Raw genomic sequence first — 19,263 nt, 5'->3', positions numbered from 1 at the left:
TAGTAAGCACACTAAGTAGTTATATAAGGAAGTTCAATGTTCTTTAAATATGGCCACTGAGACAGCTCTTCAGGTCTGGGAATGTTGTCTGTAGTGACAGGCATTTCTTTCTGTGTGAAGATATTTGCCGCTACAAAGTCAAAGATATCCCGTGGATTCGTATTGGACAATGGATATAGGATCGTTGCAACTTGAATATGAACGTGAACATAGTTTTGATGCGAACGATTAACAATCTTAACATCGAGGTATGCACTTGAACTATTTTAAAGCTGAATGAAGAGCGTTGAATGAAGAGTCGCTGTTTTAATGGACTGTTAAAGTCCCTGTAAAGTCAATTCTGAGAATTCTTTCTAAACATATTATAAATGTTACAAATGTATTGCTGAAACACATTACAAAGACTGTGAATTGTGTAATGCTTAATTGTGAAGTTAGAGTGTTAAACAGTTTTTCACCAAGTCTCTGTTCAGGATTTTTTGGGCGGAGCTAAAACGGGGGTCTGATGACGCACTGGAGCCCACGAACATGGCCCCGCCCCTAACACTATAACACTATTTAACTGTCGATGACGCACCGAGTATGACACCGCCCATAACGCTACAGCGGCTCACCCATTCAATCTCGAGTGTCATTACAGTCATACAGCCTTTTGCACCTTTAGCTATTAATGCCTTCGTCACGCAAATGCATATTACATGGTTGTTATATTCAATACAGCTCGGTCTCCTTATTTAAATTTCCTAAAACGATGATATGAAGGGGTGGATTAATTTAGTCTCTAAAGTTATATCGGTCTACACCGGATAGTTTTACAAACTTTCATCAGACAGCTGGGATTCACAGATAATTCGCTGTTTTTGGTGAATGTGACTGAATAGACTTAGTATACTTTAAGTCAGTAAAACTTCACAATTTAACATTTATAAAAGTGAAGTGAAGCTGTCATCTCTTTTGCTTAAGCCCATTCAAATGCATTGACAGGACAGTGCTGGTTTGTTTGGAAGAATGTTACACAATTTGAAAGCTGAGATTTTGTTTTGTATCAAAGCAGGGTTGCCAGTTTGGCCTGAGGTGAGAGCGAGACAGAGCCTGAGAGTTGACAAACCTGTGGCACCCCTGGTGAAAAAATACTATAGTAATTTATAGTAAATACTATAGTGTTTTTGAACCATACTTTAGTAAATTGTAGTGTACTGTATAAATTATAGTATTTACAACAGTTTGTTAATGAATGCTAGTATGCTACAGCATACTGTACTATTAACTATAGTGAACAAATAAACTGTAATAAATACTGTAGTATACTTTAGTTTTTCTACAGTAAACTGTAGTGTATTGTATAATATACCCTATAGTTGTAGAAAACCTAGTGCAGTAATGGGTAAAATAATTTGTTTACATTACTGTAGTTGTTATATTACCACAGCATCTAGCCTATAGAATTACCACAACAAATGAATTCAAGTACTTTACTATAGTACGGTTAAAAAACACTATAGTATTTTTTTCCACAAACCTGACGTTTGAAAAAAAAAAAAAGACCGACTTTAATACGTTTAATTGGATTTAAAAAAAAAAAAAAAAAAAAACATGTCTCTAAGTTACACTATTTACATAAGTATACATAACTTTACATAAGTATAGCTGCTCAACTCATCAGTCAATCACTCCTGCAGGCATCACAAAATACGGCGACATGGTCCGCGAGACCACGAAAGTGTCAGTGTTTCGCGACAATGTCAGTGGCATTCCACTATCCACTGATACATGATGCCACTGAAGACTGATAGTGCCACCGCATGTGCCACCGCGTCAGATGCCATATCACTTTATGTTAATACTGCTGCTGTTCTATTGAGTGTTGCTTCTCGTTAGTGTATATTCTTTGAGGTCAAGGTGCTGTGCATTGTGGTAATTGATGCAACATGACGTTACTCCCAAAGGACCAATGAACATGTCTGACCAATTTCATGGAATTTGAAAATGAATCTCATTAAAAAATAACCTTTAAATTAAACTGGGCATCAACGCAATTCAATTGGTTTGGTAATAGCAAGGCCAAATAGAATGATCTCCAAAAACTGTACTTTTTGACTGTAAATATAATTGTAAGGAGTAAAAAGTACTTTTTTTCTTTAAAAATGTAATTAAGTAAAAGTATTGTTTTTAATTGTACTCAAGTAAAAATCCCCAAAAATATTACTTAAGTACAGTAATCAAGTAAAATTACTCAAGTACTTTACACCTCATATGTACAACTATTGGGTGCACGCCATTCGAGCGGCGCTAGTATTCCACTATGCTGACGGAAGTGAGGATCCACTGCTTCAAGTCCAAACGGAAGTTGTGTGATGTCATGTCAAAAGGGCCTCGGAAATTGTCTACCCTAGCATTAATGAGGCCATAATCTCCACTCTTACGGTCATACTGCTGCTGTTCTGAGACGGTCATGAATACTTGTGAGAAAATCTCTGATGTCAGATTCAGCACAATGGATAGCTCCCATCACTATAATTACTTTTCCAAGAACTGTGTATACTACAAAAAATATAGCACATTATGTATTCTTTAGGAATTTTAAGGACTGTTTACAAAGAACAAACCATCTGCAACAATACAACTATCGTTTTTTTACTCACCACGGCTGCATTTAATTGATCAAAAATACCATAAAAAAAGAAATATTGCAAATGATTACAACTTAAAATAACTTTTCTATTTTAAGTTTTTAAAATGTAATTTATTCCTGGCAAAGCTGAATTTAAGTCATTACTCCAGTCTAACCTATTCTTCAAAAATCATTCTAATATGCTGATTTGTTGCTCAAGGAACATTTATCATTGACAGTTGTGCTGTGATACTTTAAGGATTCTTTGATGGATGCAAAGTTAGAAAGAACAGCATTTATTTGAAATAAATATTTTGTAACATACTGGCACCAAACTTTTGAGCAGTAGTGTACAAATGTATTACAATTCAAAAACTTCAAGTTTTGAAACTACAAGAAAAGGTCTACTGAATTCAGCTAAGTGGCTACCTTACGGTAACCACTTACCACAAATGTGTATTGATCTCCATTCTGTTTGGCTAAGTTTGTATTCATTTTGTGTTAAGGTTAGTTGCTTGGCTGTCTGTTTCCATGGCACACCATCAATCCCACTGTTTTGATCCAAACTACATGCACACGACAAGCAGTTCACAATGATGTCTTTACTAATTTAATACATTTTCACACAACGTTACTGTTATACAAGACCGGTCAACAGAAAAAAAGAAAAGAATATTAATAACAATTTAAAAAAATTAAAAAAAAAAAAAAAAAGAAAAAATACAAAACATTGAGTCCAGTCTTATTCTGGAAATAACAGTCCCATTTCTTTCCCTCCAGGTCAAGAATTAAGACAGGTCACTGGCAAGGTTAGTGGATCATTATTGGTTTCAGTTGGCGTGCTGTGCAGTTGAAAAACACAGTTTGAGAGTGTATGGGTAAGGCCCGCCTGAGGGAAAAAAAGAAAGAATATTTAAGGAGCATATTGTGACTTACCGTTAGAGCAAAACAGCTCAGAAATAACTCATAACAGTACAAAAATGTGTAGTTGCCATGACCACAGTACAGTCACAGTGCAGTAGCGTTAAAGTGTGCTGGCTGGATGTCTACTTAAGACGAGTGCTTACTAGGGTTCTTCATCTGGTAGTGGTTCATCATGGCAAGAGCCTCCATAGCATCATTAACCGACTCCCACTCCAACAGACCAGATGAACTTCTCTCACCTGCAGTTCCACCAACACACACACACAAACAAGTGTATTTACACAGAACACTAAAACTTTACAACATAATTCACACACAATAAATGGACTGTTTATACAAACACATTTAACTAATTAGTAACTCACTCTTGCCAGTGAACAGCTTGACGCTGGCTGGGCTCTTTATTCCCAACTCATCACAAATCTGTAGATGAAAATCCAGAAAAGACCATTAAACACACACCCAGATCATTAAAGCACAAAATATCTTTGTCCGAATGACTATTTTTGAGTTGCATTTATTCGAGTAAAATGGCTAACAAGGGAAAAAAAAAAAAAGTCAGAAACATAGCAGGGAAGGACACAATGTTTTTATTAAAAGTGCACCTATATATTCTTTCTATATTATATTATATTATATTATATTATATTATATTATATTATATTATATTATATTATATTATATTATATTATATAAAGAGTACAGTCCAAAAGTTTGGAACCACTAAGATTTTTAATGTTTTTAAAAGAAGTTTCGTCTGCTCACCAAGGCTACATTTATTTAATTAAAAATACAGTTAAAAACAGTAATATTGTGAAATATTATTACAATTTAAAATAACTGTGTACTATTTAAATATATTTGACAAAATAATTTATTCCTGTGATGCAAAGCTGAATTTTCAGCATCGTTACTCCAGTCTTCAGTGTCACATGATCCTTCAGAAATCATTCTAATGATGGCTCAAATATATCATTCAAAATAAACATGGCAACCTTAATGACATAATATCTCTGACCTGACTGAAAACTTCAACAGTGCTGTCTGGTTGACTGTTGAAGAAGTGCAGTACATTGCTGGGCTGCTGGATGCGGTTCTTGGCTGCCTGCTCAGCAGTGGTGAAACGGTTGTTTCTGTTCCCATGGAAATCCTTAAAACTACAACTGCCATCTTCCAGCTGGTATGACTGACCCGGCATTATGGCCTGTTGTTTGGATACACTGCAGACCAACAGACAAAAAAAAAAAAAGTACACACAAAGAAAGCATGCAGATTTAGTTTTACTTGTCTTGAACGGAGAAGATAACTTTAAGGTCTAGTCCTTTTACTAATTATTAAATGTAAAAAGATTTTTTTTTTTTTTTTTTTTAATAAAATGAACAAAAGGCAAAATAAATAATTGTGTAATAAAATAGATATATAATGGATGTGCATGCTCAAAAAGACTTTCTACTGTACACACCAGACATTGAGTTTTTGTCCAAACAGCATGTTGTTGTTAAGGTGTGAAATGGCTCTATCCACAGCATAGCAGTCTCCCATCTCCACCATCGCAGCACCTGGTTTACTCTTCATAAACTTCACCTGAGCACACACACAAAAGGCATTTAATGGTAGAAAAAACTATTTCAAACAAATGCAGTTCTTGGAGAGCATAAGAGACTTCACTCAAAAACACTTTAAATAAAAAAAAAAAAAAAAAAAAGAAAAAAAAAAAAAAAAAGAAGACCAAGTATGCAGAAGCCTCGTAACTTAAGGTTTGCTTGACAGAAATATAACCAAGTAATGGTTGAAAGCAATTAAGCCGCTGTTGAACCTACAAGTTCTTAATCTGAGAATCATGAGATCCACTCACCCTTTCCACATTGCCATAGAGACAGAATATATTAAAGACTCTGTCCGCATTGATCTTGGTGGGCTCAAGACCATACACCATGACCACAGGAGAGTCAGCATGAGCGCTGTAGTCTGGTGGAGGAGGTCCATGTCCATACTGTGCCCCACCATACCGGGGTCCGCCACGGCCACGTCCCATTGGGGGCCCCATGCGCCTGCCCTCGTAGTGAGCGGGTGGAGGAGGTGGTCCATAGGTGTCATCATAGTGACCGTAGCCACTCTGAGGACCAGCTATTTTTATAAAAATATAAAAAGTATTATTATTTACAACCCTCTACAATGTGAGTAAATCACTCGCATATGCTAAATCTTCACTCTGGGTGACTAAATAATGCCTATTAGCCAATTCTTAGCCTCCAACACATACACAGGCAAGTAAAATCTACGTGATATATAATATTATATATATATATATATATATATATATATATATATATATATATATATATATATATATATATATATATATATATATACAGAGAGAGAGAGAGAGAGAGAGAGAGAGAAAATTGAGAATTGAGAATGAAATGTACAAAATAAGCACCTATAAAAGCTAAAGGGACTGCCTTTATTTGGGCAGTTTGTTAATGTGAGTATCAAACTGACCATATTCAGGTGGATGATCCCCTAGCAGGGCTGGCTGCCTCTGCCGCTTGTTTGGGTTAGCATTGGGGTCTGAAAGAGAACAACAATACAACATCTCAACCACTGTGAACAAGATTGCAAACAAAAGAAACAGGAAGGGCTGTGCAATTCAGTGAGTGACATGCAGTGAAAGTTAGGTGTTAATACTACTAAATCACAATTACAGCAATTCTACAGGAAGCCATAATGGAGATTTTTCATGACAAGAGAAATCCAACTGTATTTACATGATCCAAGAAAATCTTTCATACACAACCAAACACACACCTTGCGAATTGTTCCAATTGCCATCTGCATCGGTATCTGCACAGACAGGTATACACACAAATCAGATTAAAATAAGTAATAAAAATAAATACAAGAACATGATTAAGTAGTCAAACTTCAAAAACTAAATATGCATTTATTCATTTGACTAGGTTCAGACTGTTAAACCACAGGTCCCAAGAGAAGTTCTAAAGCACAATATGTATTGATTAATTGAAGGTCTGTGCCAGAAAAAAAAGGTCTGAATGAAGAATAAGCACTTCAGACAAGTGGCCTGGTTCTAGATATGATCAAGACAGTTTTATCTGTGCCTGCGAGGACAAAACAAATGTTCTTCTCAAAATAAAATGACACCCAAATTACATCAATGTCAAAATACAAGAGTTCACAGAAAAGGAGAGCAGAGACTACTAAAACAATACATAGCGATATTTACCTACATTTTAGACAGGGATTTTGGTAAACACAGAATGAATTTTACTTAAATTTTAAAAAAATAACAAAAACTTTAGAAAGTAAAAAGGGAGTCGAGTCGAAGAGAACATTAAAGTATTTGCAACCAGTTTTACTTTCTTTAATCTTACTTATCCCAGTGTTCTCACTGAATGTCCTATTTTATGTGGAAATAAATGTGCATTTGGAACATTTTTAAAATGTGCACAAATAAATAATGGACAATAAGCTAAGAAAAATACATTAAAAGTAAATGGGGGCAATTATGATTTCAAGTTGACTAGACAAACAAGGCTGCCAGTTGGCAAGTGGTAGGTCTTCTAGATTTCTAAGTCATGATAAAACTGAGGGATCTTTTCTTCTGTATTGTGACATCTAAATGAAACAGATAATCAGGGGAAAAAGTAGGACAGGTTCTTTAAATCGACTGTAAGAAAGGGACTAAATGATTGGAGAGTCTGGCATACATCACTGGAAGATTGAATTATAACATTGATTTAAACTTACAAGGTCAAAAACAAACAACTAAACATAAACGGTCACCGTGATTTTGCCAAGAAAGATGTGTCAACATCTGTTGATTCTGAAACAACATTCCAGTCTGAAAATGTTGTCCTAACCCTACCCATAATTTATCCCTAAATTCAGGGGGGAAATAATAGGTCAAACCACTGATGTAGAAGCACATAACCCTGGTTGTAAGCCTTAACTTGACAAACTGTAAACTTGTCTCAAATCTGATTAGTTGACTGGAATGTTGATCCAGGAACATGTTGTACTTCGTGAAATCACAGTCACCAAACACACACTGATTAATTGTTCTCAAGATCAATAACATGCATTTACAAAGTTGAAAGAGTGAATGCATTTCATTTTGTTATTTTCTGATTTAAAAACGCTTGCTCAGGACAATCAGGAGTATTCACTTCCACAGGAAATGTTAACTGCTACAGACAACATTATGAATATCAGTCACTTGTGACATCAACCAGACTCAAACTCTCCCAAAATAATAAAAAGTTAGAGATGCATATGTCCACCACCAGGGGAAAAATAAAAAACAAAAAGAGGATTCTTCTGTGGCCTTTTAAGCCTAAATAAAAAGTGTTATTCAAGGGTCTTCCCTCCATGCGAAAAATGCTGTAAAATATCTTACCAACAAAGTTCTAGCTAATCCAGCCAGGATGACGAGTTTGAATGAGCAGTGTGCTATATGCTCATTTAAAAATAAATAAATAAATAAATGCAGCAGGCACCATGGTGGAAGTGTGATATTCTTTACCAGTCGCCCTTTTCCTGATGATTTCCTTTTCATTTAGTTCTTTAAGATATTCCTCCCAGTCCACTGCATGTGCTTTTGGTGCATTCCAGGCACATAGGTGCTTACCGTAGTAGCAAAGGTGGATAGCAGACAGCAGACGGTGTCGAGTTTAGAAGAGACGCCACACCAGCAGTCAGACTTATCCACACCTGCGTCACACAGGGGGCGTAACACAGGGATCAGAACACGGTCAGCCGTGCCCAATGAATAAAACAGATTTAACACAGAGAGGAAGAGGAGGAGGAGGAGGGATGAAGAAATGAGAGAGAGAAAGCACTTCAGTCCACAAAGAGACAGGGCTTGGGGAGGGAGAGCTGAGGATCTGTCTGTATGATCGGTGGGCAGCTGCGGTCCTTCCCGTGTGTTATGGCGGTGTTTTGTCGCAATTGTCACCCGTAGTGTCTTGTCTGGTGCATTTCACTATTGTTAGCAAGATGGCGAAGGATGTGTTTGCAACAATCTCACGTTGATGTCAGAGCATGCGGCCTGCGATCATATGGTTTTGGATGTGTCACGGTGTAAAGTCGATGTCATCTGTTCGTTATGTATAGACAAATGTCTGTTCTTGGCCGGGTGAGTAGTGACGATCTCAACTTGTCGTGCTGCGCGCAATGAGACCACCGCCGCGGTGTTGGAGCACTCTTGACTTGTGTCATGATGGTAATGTCAACTTGCCGTGTTGTCATGACGATCTCTGCATAATTCTCAAGCGATTTGTTTGATGGTGTGTTGTCATGGCAATGTCAGCTTGGCATGTTGTCATGGCGATCTCTGACCAAACCCAAATGTTGTAGCAATCCTGATCTTGTGTGTTGTCACTGTTATGTCAGTGCGGCATGTTCGCATGATGTTCTCAGGAAAGAGGAGAGAAGCGAGAGCAAAAGTAGCCCAAACACCCAAGAAACATGACGACATAAGGCAGGGAACGAGAAGAAAATATCTGTGTAATTCTTCTGTCATTCTGTGTATCTGTACCACTTCCCTTCATGTGTTTGCTGCTTGATCAGTCGCTTGGTCGGTGTTGATGTGTGAAAGTCTTCGGTGATGGGCTGTAATGTGTTATCCAAAGAGATTAGACTCATGCCCCTAAAATGTGTCGTTAATTCAGAGAGATGTCCGTCACCTTTGTAGAGAATGGAGTGGAAGGATATCTTGAGTGTTTTCTATCCGTGTGACTTTGATACGAGTGAAATTGCCGTCTTTGAAGTGTTTAAAGTTGCCGTGAGTTCCGTTTTGCTGTCCCATGTGGCCTGCTGAAGTACTGCGAGTGTGTCTTGCAGAGAAACTTAAAACTGAATGTTTTGTTGGATGTAAAATGTGTTCAGCAGCTAGCTCAAGCACAGGAGCTTAATGTATCACATCTCAGGAGTAAAAATGCTCAGCAAGTTTACCCTGTGAGACGTGATACATAGACATTTTGCTTAAGAGCAAATACATAAACTCTGGCAAAAGACAAACAAGCTCAGCCTTGAAAAAAAAAAAGAGAAGATATTCTGAATGCAAAATCTACCATAAAGTAGCTACTCAATCTGGGTAAAGTTGGTTCCTGAATGATCCGTTAAATTTTGCCTGGCCCATTGTGAATCCTATTATATATAGCCGGGCTTTACAGCCTTGTTCAGTGAAAGTCTGCTCTTGGAGAGCCAACCTTCTGCAAAGTTTAGCTTCAACTTGCCACGACACACTTGCCAGGAAATTTCTAATGATCCTGAAGACCTTGATCAGCTTGTTCAGGTGTGTTTAACTGGGGTTGGTGCTAAACTCTGCAGGACAGTGGCCCTCCAGGAGCAGGACTGGATACCCATTTTCTATTGCAAAGAAAAAATCAAATCTCCATCATGTGATATTTGCTAGATGCAGTGTCATGCTTAGTGAGTACAGGTGAAATTAGTGCCCGCTTCTCAGGTTGTGTGTATATGAGAAACACTTGTGCTTTAACACGAGACAGGTGACGTGCAACAGACCAGTGTACGTCAATACGAGCTAAGAAGCATGTGTGCTTCTGCTGTCAGTATGACAATCATGCCCTAAAAGGCGCATGTTCTTTTTGCGTATGTGCAAGAATGCGTGTCCATGTAAGAATGTCTATTTGCAACTACAACGGTGTACATACTTTGTATTATAATCCAAAGAGAAGGAACGCAAGAATGAAGCAGCATCACTTAAGTGACGTACTTGGGGAAGAAAGACCTACTATTCAAGTTACTTCCCAAGGGCGTCACTTGAGGAGGCCTGTCCACACACCCATCCCCATAAAACATAAGGAGCAGCACAGACAGAGTGCATGAGCTGTACAGTACCTTGGCCACTCAGATTGGGGTTGGTGTAGTCCCATGTATCCTGATCGTTTTTGAAGACGTTGAGACGGGTTGGCTGTTCAATAATAAGTGAGATTTCATTAGCAATCAGTTTTTACAGCAATACCTATCTCATGTAGGTTTTTTCCAGTTGTTTTATATAATGACCAATAGGAGGTGCTCAAGGCTTATTTTTGTTGTCGTTTTGTTTTCCCTGAAGACATAAGTGATGGAAGTTTCCTTGCATTTTACTGTGAAATGAATGTTCCGTGTCTTTAAGTCCAAGAAAGTCATGACTTTTCACTTTACACTTACCATTGACTACACATAAGATTTAGTCTCAGACATGCTTTTGACATGCTTTCAATGTTGAGGCCCCTGGTTGAGAACCACTGGTCTATACTTTTTAATAAAGAAAAAAAATGTAAATAAACACACCTTTAACAGAATATCAAAGGGTTAGTTCACCCAAAAATGAAATTTCTATCATTAATTACTCACTCTTATGTCATTCCAAACTTGTAAGACCTTCGTTTCATCTTCGGAACACAAATTTTACAGATATTTTGAAATCCGTGAGTTTTTGTTACGCAGTTGCCATAGTGCTGCGTTTCCATGTTTAAATCCGAACACCGGCTCATGTATAAATAAACTGTTCATCATATAAAGCGATCAAGTCTCTTCAGAAAATTTGGACCAAACCACTTAATTCATATGGATTAGTTTTATGATCTCTTTATAAATTTTTTGAAGCATCAAAGTGGTAGTTGCATAGCTGTCTATGGAGGGACAGAAAGCTCTGATTTCATCAAAAAGACCTTAATTTGTGTTCTGAAGATGAAGAAAAGTCTTACTGGTTTGGAACGACATGAGGGGGAGTAAATAATGACAGAATTTTCATTTTTGGTCAAGTATCCCTTTAATTTGCCATATTGACTCCAGGCCTGCAGAGAGCGCTGTACAGCACAAACATTTTAATACATTACAGTTTGATGTCATTTTATGGGGAACTAACCTTGGCATACTCAATTTTAAGGGTGCAGCAGCCCGAGTAGATGTCAGCTCCATTGAGAGAGGCTTTGGCTCTCTGTGCACTCTGGACAGAGTCAAATGTGACCAAGAATCAAGGAGAACAATTTTCCTATTGTAAAGCCCCATACACTAATCATAAAACACATTAGTGAAGGTTAAAGTCATTTTGTTCAAGGATATTCGACCATGGCTTGAACTCCATTTTTCCTGAAGATCACAATCCTTTGCACGGGTCCGCAGTTATTACAAATGGTGTACAGAACATCCTATGGACAAGAAATGAAAATGTATAAACAGATGTGGGGGGGGACTAGCAGCAGTAGACAATAGTCTACTCACGACACCATCATAATACATGACACCATGATCAATATATAAACAACTTACTGTGGTAATGGGGTAGATGGGGTTCATGATGGTGAGGAGCAGTACATTGTTGACACTCCGTGTATCATCAGAGTCGCTGGGCCGAGAGATTTTCTGACTGGTAGAGTAATTGATGTAAGACGGCCGGCCAGCGATGTAGATTTGATTATTGTTAGCATATGTTACTGCATTACTGGAGCCGTTCATGTCCTCAAACTCCACCAGTGCCTGACGCTTCTTTGGCATCAATACAACATAACTGGAAGACAGACACATGCACACACACACTCTAAGTAATAACTTTGAATTCGAAATGGTGCAAAATGCAAATCAATGAATAGAAAAAATAATAACCCCCCCACCCTTATCTTGAATAATGGGTTACGTCATGGTATTAGAACATTTTTTAGTGTACTATTACTGGTTAAACAAGTTAGTTTTCCTTTAATACCAATGAAGTTTATTTTTTATTTAGTCAGATATTAAAATTTGCTTAATTTAAAGCAGTGGTTCTCAACCAGGTGGGCTCAGCAAACTTTACAGGGATAGTTCACCCAAAAATGAAAATTTGATGTTTATGCATCCAAGATGTAGGTGACTTTGTTTCTTCAGTAGAACACAAATGATGATTTTTAACTCAAACCGTTGCCGTGTGTCAGTCGTATAATGCATGTCAATGGCAACACAATCTATACAAGGACAAATCCAAATTAAACCCTGTGGCTCGTGACGACACATCGATGTCCTAAGACGCAAAACGATCAGATTGTGCGAGAAACCATCAATGTGCCGTCACGAGCCGTAGGGTTTAATTTGGATTTGTCTGTGCATGTTTTTTTGACTCTTATAGATGGAGTTACCATTTCAATGCATTATACAACTGACAGACGGCAACGGTTGGAGTTAAAAATCATCATTTGTGTCCTACTGAAGAAACAAAGTCACCTACATCTTGGATGCCCTGGAGGTAAGCAGATAAACATCAAATTTTCATTTTTGGGTGAACTATCCCTTTAAAGGGGGCCACAGGATGACTTAAAACAATTTAACATATATAAGTTTTAAAACAAAAACAACAACAACAAAAAAAAAAAAAGATGTAACATATATGTTTTAAAACAAAAACAACAACAACAACAACAACAAAAAAAAGATGTAAACTTAAGTCATTTCTTTTCCACCCTCATTTTTTATTTTTATTGAAATACATATAGGCCCGGTTTCACAGACAGGGCTTAGCCTCGACCAGGATTAGGCCTTCGATCAATTAGGGCATTGAAGTTGATTTTATAAATGTACACTAGAAAAAAACATTACTGGTGTGCATCTTGAGACAAAACAATGGATCTGACATATTTTAAGATATGTTAGTGCAAGTTGCTTTCAGTTAAAACAGCTCAAACATGCATTTTAGTCTAGCTTAAGCCTTGTCTGTGAAACCAGGGGATAGAATCAAAATCTTGAATCTTAATTCAGATTTTTTAATTAATATAAGCACTCCCAGTCTGAAAACACAAGCAGTGCATTCATAATTACATCAGAAATACAAGAGAAAATACCGGAGCCTTGGAATATTGTGTTAGACAATGGAAGGGTCTTTGAGCCAAAAAGATTGAGAGCCAATGGTTTAAAGGAACTTTTGTTATCAGTGTTCGAAATTAATCCCAAATACACCCTTTTATAACTTATCTCTATCACCAAAGTAAGGACTCGAATGAGTACAGCCAGGGCTGAGGATACCATTTGGGACAGGGACAATTCTTATCCACCATGAACGTTACCTTATAGTGCCAAACTCCTGTAGCGCCTCCACCAGGTCAGCCTCGGTAATGCCGTCGATAAGCCCCCTTACATGCACCACAAGCGAGGGCAAGGTCTTGTGCGGGTCACTGTAACCCTCCTGCACATACAAAGGAAAGAGCAAAAGGTTAAATCAACCAATAGTATAAAACTAGAATCCTTGTGAATGCTTAAAACAAATATACAAAAAAATAATATTTTTCTTCACTACGTTAGCCGTTATATAAAAATCAGTGCTGTAAGACTGTAGTAAATAAAGGTTCAAACTGATCAAACGGATCTGATTAACGTTAGCAGCATCACATTCAGAGTGCAGATACCGTGATGAAACTATTCTAGCCAGGTTAAAACAGTTCTGCTTTTGAGTTGAGTTTTCTCGAACACTTTACGACAGTTTCCATTCAGTCTGTAAGCTTGAGTATGAATGGTTTACATTAGAGGCTGATCCGACTGACCAGAACAATGAATGAGCATTGAGTAAAGCACTCCTAGCCGAACCACAGGGACCAATTAGATGTATTAAATGATGTATATTATTTATATCACCTAATAGGTAATACCTGTATCCTCCACAGTCGCATTATTATTTATCATAACGGAACAGACTAACTGGAACGTAAGCTACAAGCTAGCCTTATAGCATCACGTACTGAATAGAGAAAAATGCGTTTTAAGAAAAAAAAATGAATATCTAGCACCACAAGCATAAACCATGCAATAACATGAATGAAATTAAAGTACCGTGGCCATTCCGTCGCTGTCTGTTTTCTGTCTTTTTGTAGCTCTGCCTCCGTCGCCGTAATAATGGCCTGCCGCAGCAGCCATGTTGTCTCGAATGAAATGTTATAAAATGGAACACGCTACTACTGTAGCTACGGCAACCCGCAGGGGGAGGTGGAAACGCGAGAGGAAAACAAATTTTGGGATGGCTGCGCTTCAACACCTATAAAGCTCCCTACATAGACAGCATTTTAAGGCTGCGTAGTCGTGTTTTGGTGCACCAAAATGCCGTTTAATGTGTAAACGAGAGGTTTTAAATGTGTCCTGATCACACATATGTAGTCTTTAAAATGGTTAGTTCACCCAAAATTGAAAATTTTATTTACTCACTCTCTTGTTGTTCCAAAACCAAGGTCAATGGAGGGACAGAAAATTCATTAAAAAGATCTGCAATTGTGTTCCGAAGATGAACGAATGTCTTGCATGTTTTAAAAGACTTGAGGGTGAGTAAATGACAAATTTTCCTTTTTGGATTAACTATCCCTTTAAAAAAAAAAAAAAAAAAAAAAAAAAAACACAACATGGTTGAGGCAGCCAATGCTTAAAACTAAAGGACACTTAACTACAAAAATATTTGGTTTGTGCAAACTTGCCATGCTCCCCCCAATAACAGAAAAGAGTACTACAAATCTACGTAAAATGGCTTAATTTGATATAAAATGCTGACTCAAGAATGGTTGGTCAAGCACAACTTTGTTCAAGCACTGGCCACACACACGCATTTCTTTCAAGACATGGCTAAAAGCTGCACACAAAAAAAAACATTAGTTAAGTGCAGTTTAAGAATATATTTTTTATATTTCAATCCAATTTTATTTTGCAGTATTGATATCACTATATAATTATTTGTGCTCAAAATAAGGCAGTTACAACAATACCAAAATTCTCTAACAATTCTGAAACCACAGCAAAAATACTAAGCTAAAGTAAAGAGACCTCAAACAATTACTTAAGTAAACAAGTAAAAAACAAAAAACAAAAAGCAACTTACAAACAAGACAAATGAATACAAACGGTTAAGGTTGAAAATGTGCCATTTTCTCCATTTAAAATAGTATACCACAATCCCTTGTTAAAATGAATAAAGAAACTTCAGGTCAGCAAAACTATGCACTGAAACAGTTGGGTTTGTAAAGCTTTACTTTATTAAAAAGATTGTTGCCATTTTCAATGCAAAAAAAACCCTTCTACAAACAAACAAATCACAGCGTACTCTTCAATTCATATAATACACTGACTAAGTCACAACATAGCTCATTCACCACCTTACCCACAAATCACTGACCACAGGACACTGGCTCAACACTGAAATTAAAACAATGGAGCTCTTAAAAAAAATTTAGAAGTAAAGGGGAATATGAAAAAGGGAACGAAAAAAAATATTCATGAGCTGCTTGAGATGAGAGTGACGTTTTTACAATGTGGAGAAGCTTCTCACTGAATTGTGGGGAGGGGAGGGAGAAGAAAAAAAAAAAAAAAAAAGCTTTGTAGCTAGCTACAGTAGAACCAGTATTGAAATCATGGGCAAGATAAAATGTATTTTAGCCCTGAGGCAAAAGTGGGGAATAGGGTGAAGCATCAGTATTCAGATCAGTCAGCATCCGGTGTTGGACTTCTCCTTGGGCTGGCAGACCTGGAATGACTAACACACACACAGCATCAGTATCCACACATTTTTGACCTTGAATGACAAATGAAATGTGCTAATGTGTAAATTTGCATTTACCCATCTTTCTTGTGACTGACCGAACGAGACCGAGAGCGAGATCTGGACACACTACGTTCCCTCTGTCTGGAACCAGACCGTGAACGGGAGCGTGAGCGACTTTAAAAACAAACAAGATTTAAACTGATTGCATCTAAAACACTTGTACATCTCATTTTATAAATGTTGAAACTGAAGTAAATCAGCATGAGTAAGTTGTGTACGCAGTACCTGTCTCTACGGACAGGCGTTCTGGATCTGGACCTCCGGACAGGGCTTTTTGACCTGCGTACAGGTGAACGCGAGCGGCGCACAGGGGTTCTGGATCTGGAGCGGGCCGGGGAGCCTGACCTAAAACACAGAGGTGAGGTTTAAAAAAAAAAAAAAAAAAAGCACCCTGAGATCAATGACAAAATTGAGAAAGTCAAAAGGTCCCATATAAAGAGTGCTAAAACAGTGCTGTGGCAAACCAATGTATTAAATGGACTTATTGCAACTAGAGTTGGTAGAAACCATAGTGAACAGATAAAGCTCACCTGCTTCTGCGTTTTGAGTATGAAGGTGAACGGTATTTCCTGAGAAGGGGGCGGGGGGAGAGAGCATGAAATCAGACTGATGCATCTAGACTGTAAAACTTTAAGCACAACTGGAGTAGTGTGAGGACTTACCTTTCATTACTACGGCTACGAGAGCGGTAGCGCCGTCCACGAGATCTGGACCGAGAGCGAGATGTTGATCTAAAAGAAAAACAAAATGAAAGCCTTAACACAACAAGGTCAGGTAGCAAGGCCATAAAAATAAAAGATTGATTCTTGTACCTGCTGCGACGGCTTCGCCTCTTGCTGAAACGATAACAGTCATAGGCATAATGACCACTCTCCCCACACTGGTAACAGCGATCGTTGGGGTCAAATTGCCTGCGGCTGGGACGGCCATAACGGGACTTTCTGGACATACCAGTAGACAGCTCAACTCTGACACGGGCTCCACAAAGCACCCTGGGATATTATAGATCAGAAGGTTATTTGTTTCCCTATGCCAAACAAAGGTGCGCATATATGTGTGATCCAGCTGTTGAAGCATCCCAGACTCCCCCATGTTAGCCCGCCCCCCACACACACACACTTTTTTTTTTTCAGAGCAACACATTTCACCTAGATGCAGGTAAAGTTCAGACAAATTAAAAACAAACTGAACTCAAAAACAGACTACAATTGACCTGCATCCAGGAAAATGCCTCAAAAGTTGGGGCCTTTGTGAGCGGAAAGAGAACAGTGAAACCGCCGACACTCACCCCTGCGGGTCTGAGCTCCCTGAAGAGGTCAGGGGGTTAAATGTGCTGCAGTAGCATCATGGCAAATGTAGGCAGGTAGAACTCAAGTTGACTCACTTTCCATCCATCCCCTTTACGGCATCCTCTGCATCTCTGGCATCCTCATACTCTACGAAGGCGAAACCTGGAGGGTTCCGGGCAACCCATACGCTCCGTAACGGTCCGTAGTAACTGAAGGCTCGTTCCAGCTCACCTTTGGCTGCACCATTGCCAAGGTCACCGACATAGACCTTACAGTCGGTGGCGCGAGAGGAACTTCGGGATGAGTAAGACATCTTGCACCTGTAGTATGGACAAAAGTAAAGAAATTAATTGATGCCTAATTGAGTCAGGACATTTTTTTGCAGACCTTAATTTTAAACTGGCTAATGTTTGAAACACAATACAAATAATTGATGTACATTTACTTTCAAAAGAAATCAGGTTTTCAACCAGGGGCTCAAACTTGGGGTTTCTTAAAGTACTCAAATACTGTAGAAACAGAACACCACATTTCTAACTACTAAATATTGAACCCAATCTGTTAAAGGGACAGTACACCAATAATAATAAAATTTACTCACCTTCCTACAGTTCCAAATCTGTATAATCTTTTGTGTTCCGCAGAAGAAAATACCTAATGTTTTTCCCCCCAAAACAATGAAGGTAAATGGTCAGCGAAACAAAGTCATACAGGTTTGGAACAACATAAGGGTGAGTAAATGACAATTTTCATTTTTGGGTGAATTTTCCCATTAAGCATTAAAATAATGCAGAAATACAGTAGCAGTGTGCCTAGTTTTATACAATAAATCTGTGGTTCTATAAAAGGTTTAAAACTCATTTCCTTATAAAATGCAGTTTCTAGTATACATTCATTAACCGGGTGCGCATGCAAGTACGTTGGTCTCTAGCATATAGTTCAGCCCAGCATTTGCTAAAAACATCGCAACTCGCGGTCAGCTGTTCCCGTATCACGTGGATGTATCCAAATCGGTTAAGGCTAAAGACGTGAGTGCTTTTGGTATAGCTTTGTTGCTACACAATGTAAACTTATGCGTTCTCTCAAGCATTATGTTTTGGTTTCGATTTGATGTGTGTAACACCAGTCACCCCAACTAACGAACTACGGCCATGACGGACTGCTCTATCATGTTTATCAACATGCTACTGAAATTAACCAGACTCAAACAACCAAAACCAGAGCAGACAATATGCTAAGGTTTTATAAGCACAACATAAGTGAAAATGTAACAAGTGGTTTGATTGCTAACCAATAAACAAGATTAACGCCATTAATAAGTGCGCCAGAAACGCAGGCCGCTCTTTGTTTGGCACGTTCCTGAATCAAACGATAAACCTACCGAAACACAAAGATCCGCCAGCGGGCACCACCATTAAAAACACGAGCTCTCGTATAAGATTTAGAATCGCATGTGAAGAGAAAAGCGTTTGAAATAATACTAAATAAACAACGCTATCTGCTGCACGCGGACTTACTGTGTGACTCGCCGTCCTCGATTCCGTGAGGGCGCGTGGACGCTTCTTCTTCCGGTTGATTAAAGGCGCTTCAACCAAACCTTGGCCAACAGGGGAAAACAGCTAATGAATACTAGTAGATACAAATCTAATTCATCTAACCGAATAAACAATGTATGCATGAATCCCAAAATAGAGCGCTCACCAATTCTCTTATCTCATGCTCCTCACGCTCGTGGCCCGGAAGCGTCACCCGTCACCGACTGCGCGAGCTTGTCCTTCACTTCCCAGAAGAGGCGGTGTCTTTAATGCTTACACATGATTGGCTCTCACTGATGTAACTCAGACTAAAGGCGCGTTTTCTACTGGGTTTTA

At 38.3% G+C, this 19,263-nt stretch overlaps 2 protein-coding genes across 5 annotated transcripts; both read right to left on the bottom strand.

Annotated features, from left to right (window-relative positions):
• Positions 1 to 2,997: 2,997 nt before the first annotated feature.
• On the bottom strand, positions 2,998 to 14,437 carry hnrnpl (heterogeneous nuclear ribonucleoprotein L). Of its 2 annotated transcripts, none has more exons than XM_067407356.1 (14): positions 14,354 to 14,437; positions 13,594 to 13,712; positions 11,834 to 12,071; positions 11,627 to 11,712; positions 11,430 to 11,526; positions 10,418 to 10,490; positions 6,344 to 6,379; positions 6,038 to 6,106; positions 5,391 to 5,662; positions 4,998 to 5,119; positions 4,554 to 4,755; positions 3,901 to 3,958; positions 3,679 to 3,786; positions 2,998 to 3,500 (listed from the first exon to the last, which is right to left on the bottom strand). In XM_067407356.1, the coding sequence occupies exons 1-14, from the start codon at positions 14,435 to 14,437 to the stop codon at positions 3,442 to 3,444; spliced, it is 1,623 nt and encodes a 540-aa protein (XP_067263457.1). In that variant the 3' UTR covers positions 2,998 to 3,441. The 2 variants fall into 2 exon arrangements, with proteins under 2 accessions (XP_067263457.1, XP_067263458.1); XM_067407357.1 differs by having other exon boundaries at positions 3,679 to 3,774.
• Positions 14,438 to 15,234: 797 nt separating this feature from the next.
• srsf7a (serine and arginine rich splicing factor 7a) lies at positions 15,235 to 19,171 on the bottom strand. Of its 3 annotated transcripts, XM_067407766.1 has the most exons (10): positions 19,094 to 19,166; positions 18,910 to 18,989; positions 17,994 to 18,046; positions 17,488 to 17,712; positions 16,916 to 17,095; positions 16,766 to 16,834; positions 16,634 to 16,672; positions 16,329 to 16,448; positions 16,119 to 16,217; positions 15,235 to 16,034 (listed from the first exon to the last, which is right to left on the bottom strand). In XM_067407766.1, the coding sequence occupies exons 4-10, from the start codon at positions 17,703 to 17,705 to the stop codon at positions 15,983 to 15,985; spliced, it is 777 nt and encodes a 258-aa protein (XP_067263867.1). In that variant the 5' UTR covers positions 17,706 to 17,712; positions 17,994 to 18,046; positions 18,910 to 18,989; positions 19,094 to 19,166; the 3' UTR covers positions 15,235 to 15,982. The 3 variants fall into 3 exon arrangements, with proteins under 3 accessions (XP_067263867.1, XP_067263868.1, XP_067263866.1); XM_067407767.1 differs by lacking the exon at positions 17,994 to 18,046 and having other exon boundaries at positions 15,236 to 16,034; positions 18,910 to 18,998; positions 19,097 to 19,111; XM_067407765.1 differs by lacking the exon at positions 17,994 to 18,046 and having other exon boundaries at positions 15,237 to 16,034; positions 19,094 to 19,171.
• Positions 19,172 to 19,263: the final 92 nt, after the last annotated feature.

Source organism: Chanodichthys erythropterus, chromosome 13 (genome assembly GCF_024489055.1).
Source record: "Chanodichthys erythropterus isolate Z2021 chromosome 13, ASM2448905v1, whole genome shotgun sequence".
NCBI lineage: Eukaryota > Metazoa > Chordata > Actinopteri > Cypriniformes > Xenocyprididae > Chanodichthys > Chanodichthys erythropterus.
The sequence above is the reverse complement of the archived record's forward strand: the minus strand, read 5'-3'. Positions and strand labels throughout refer to the sequence as shown.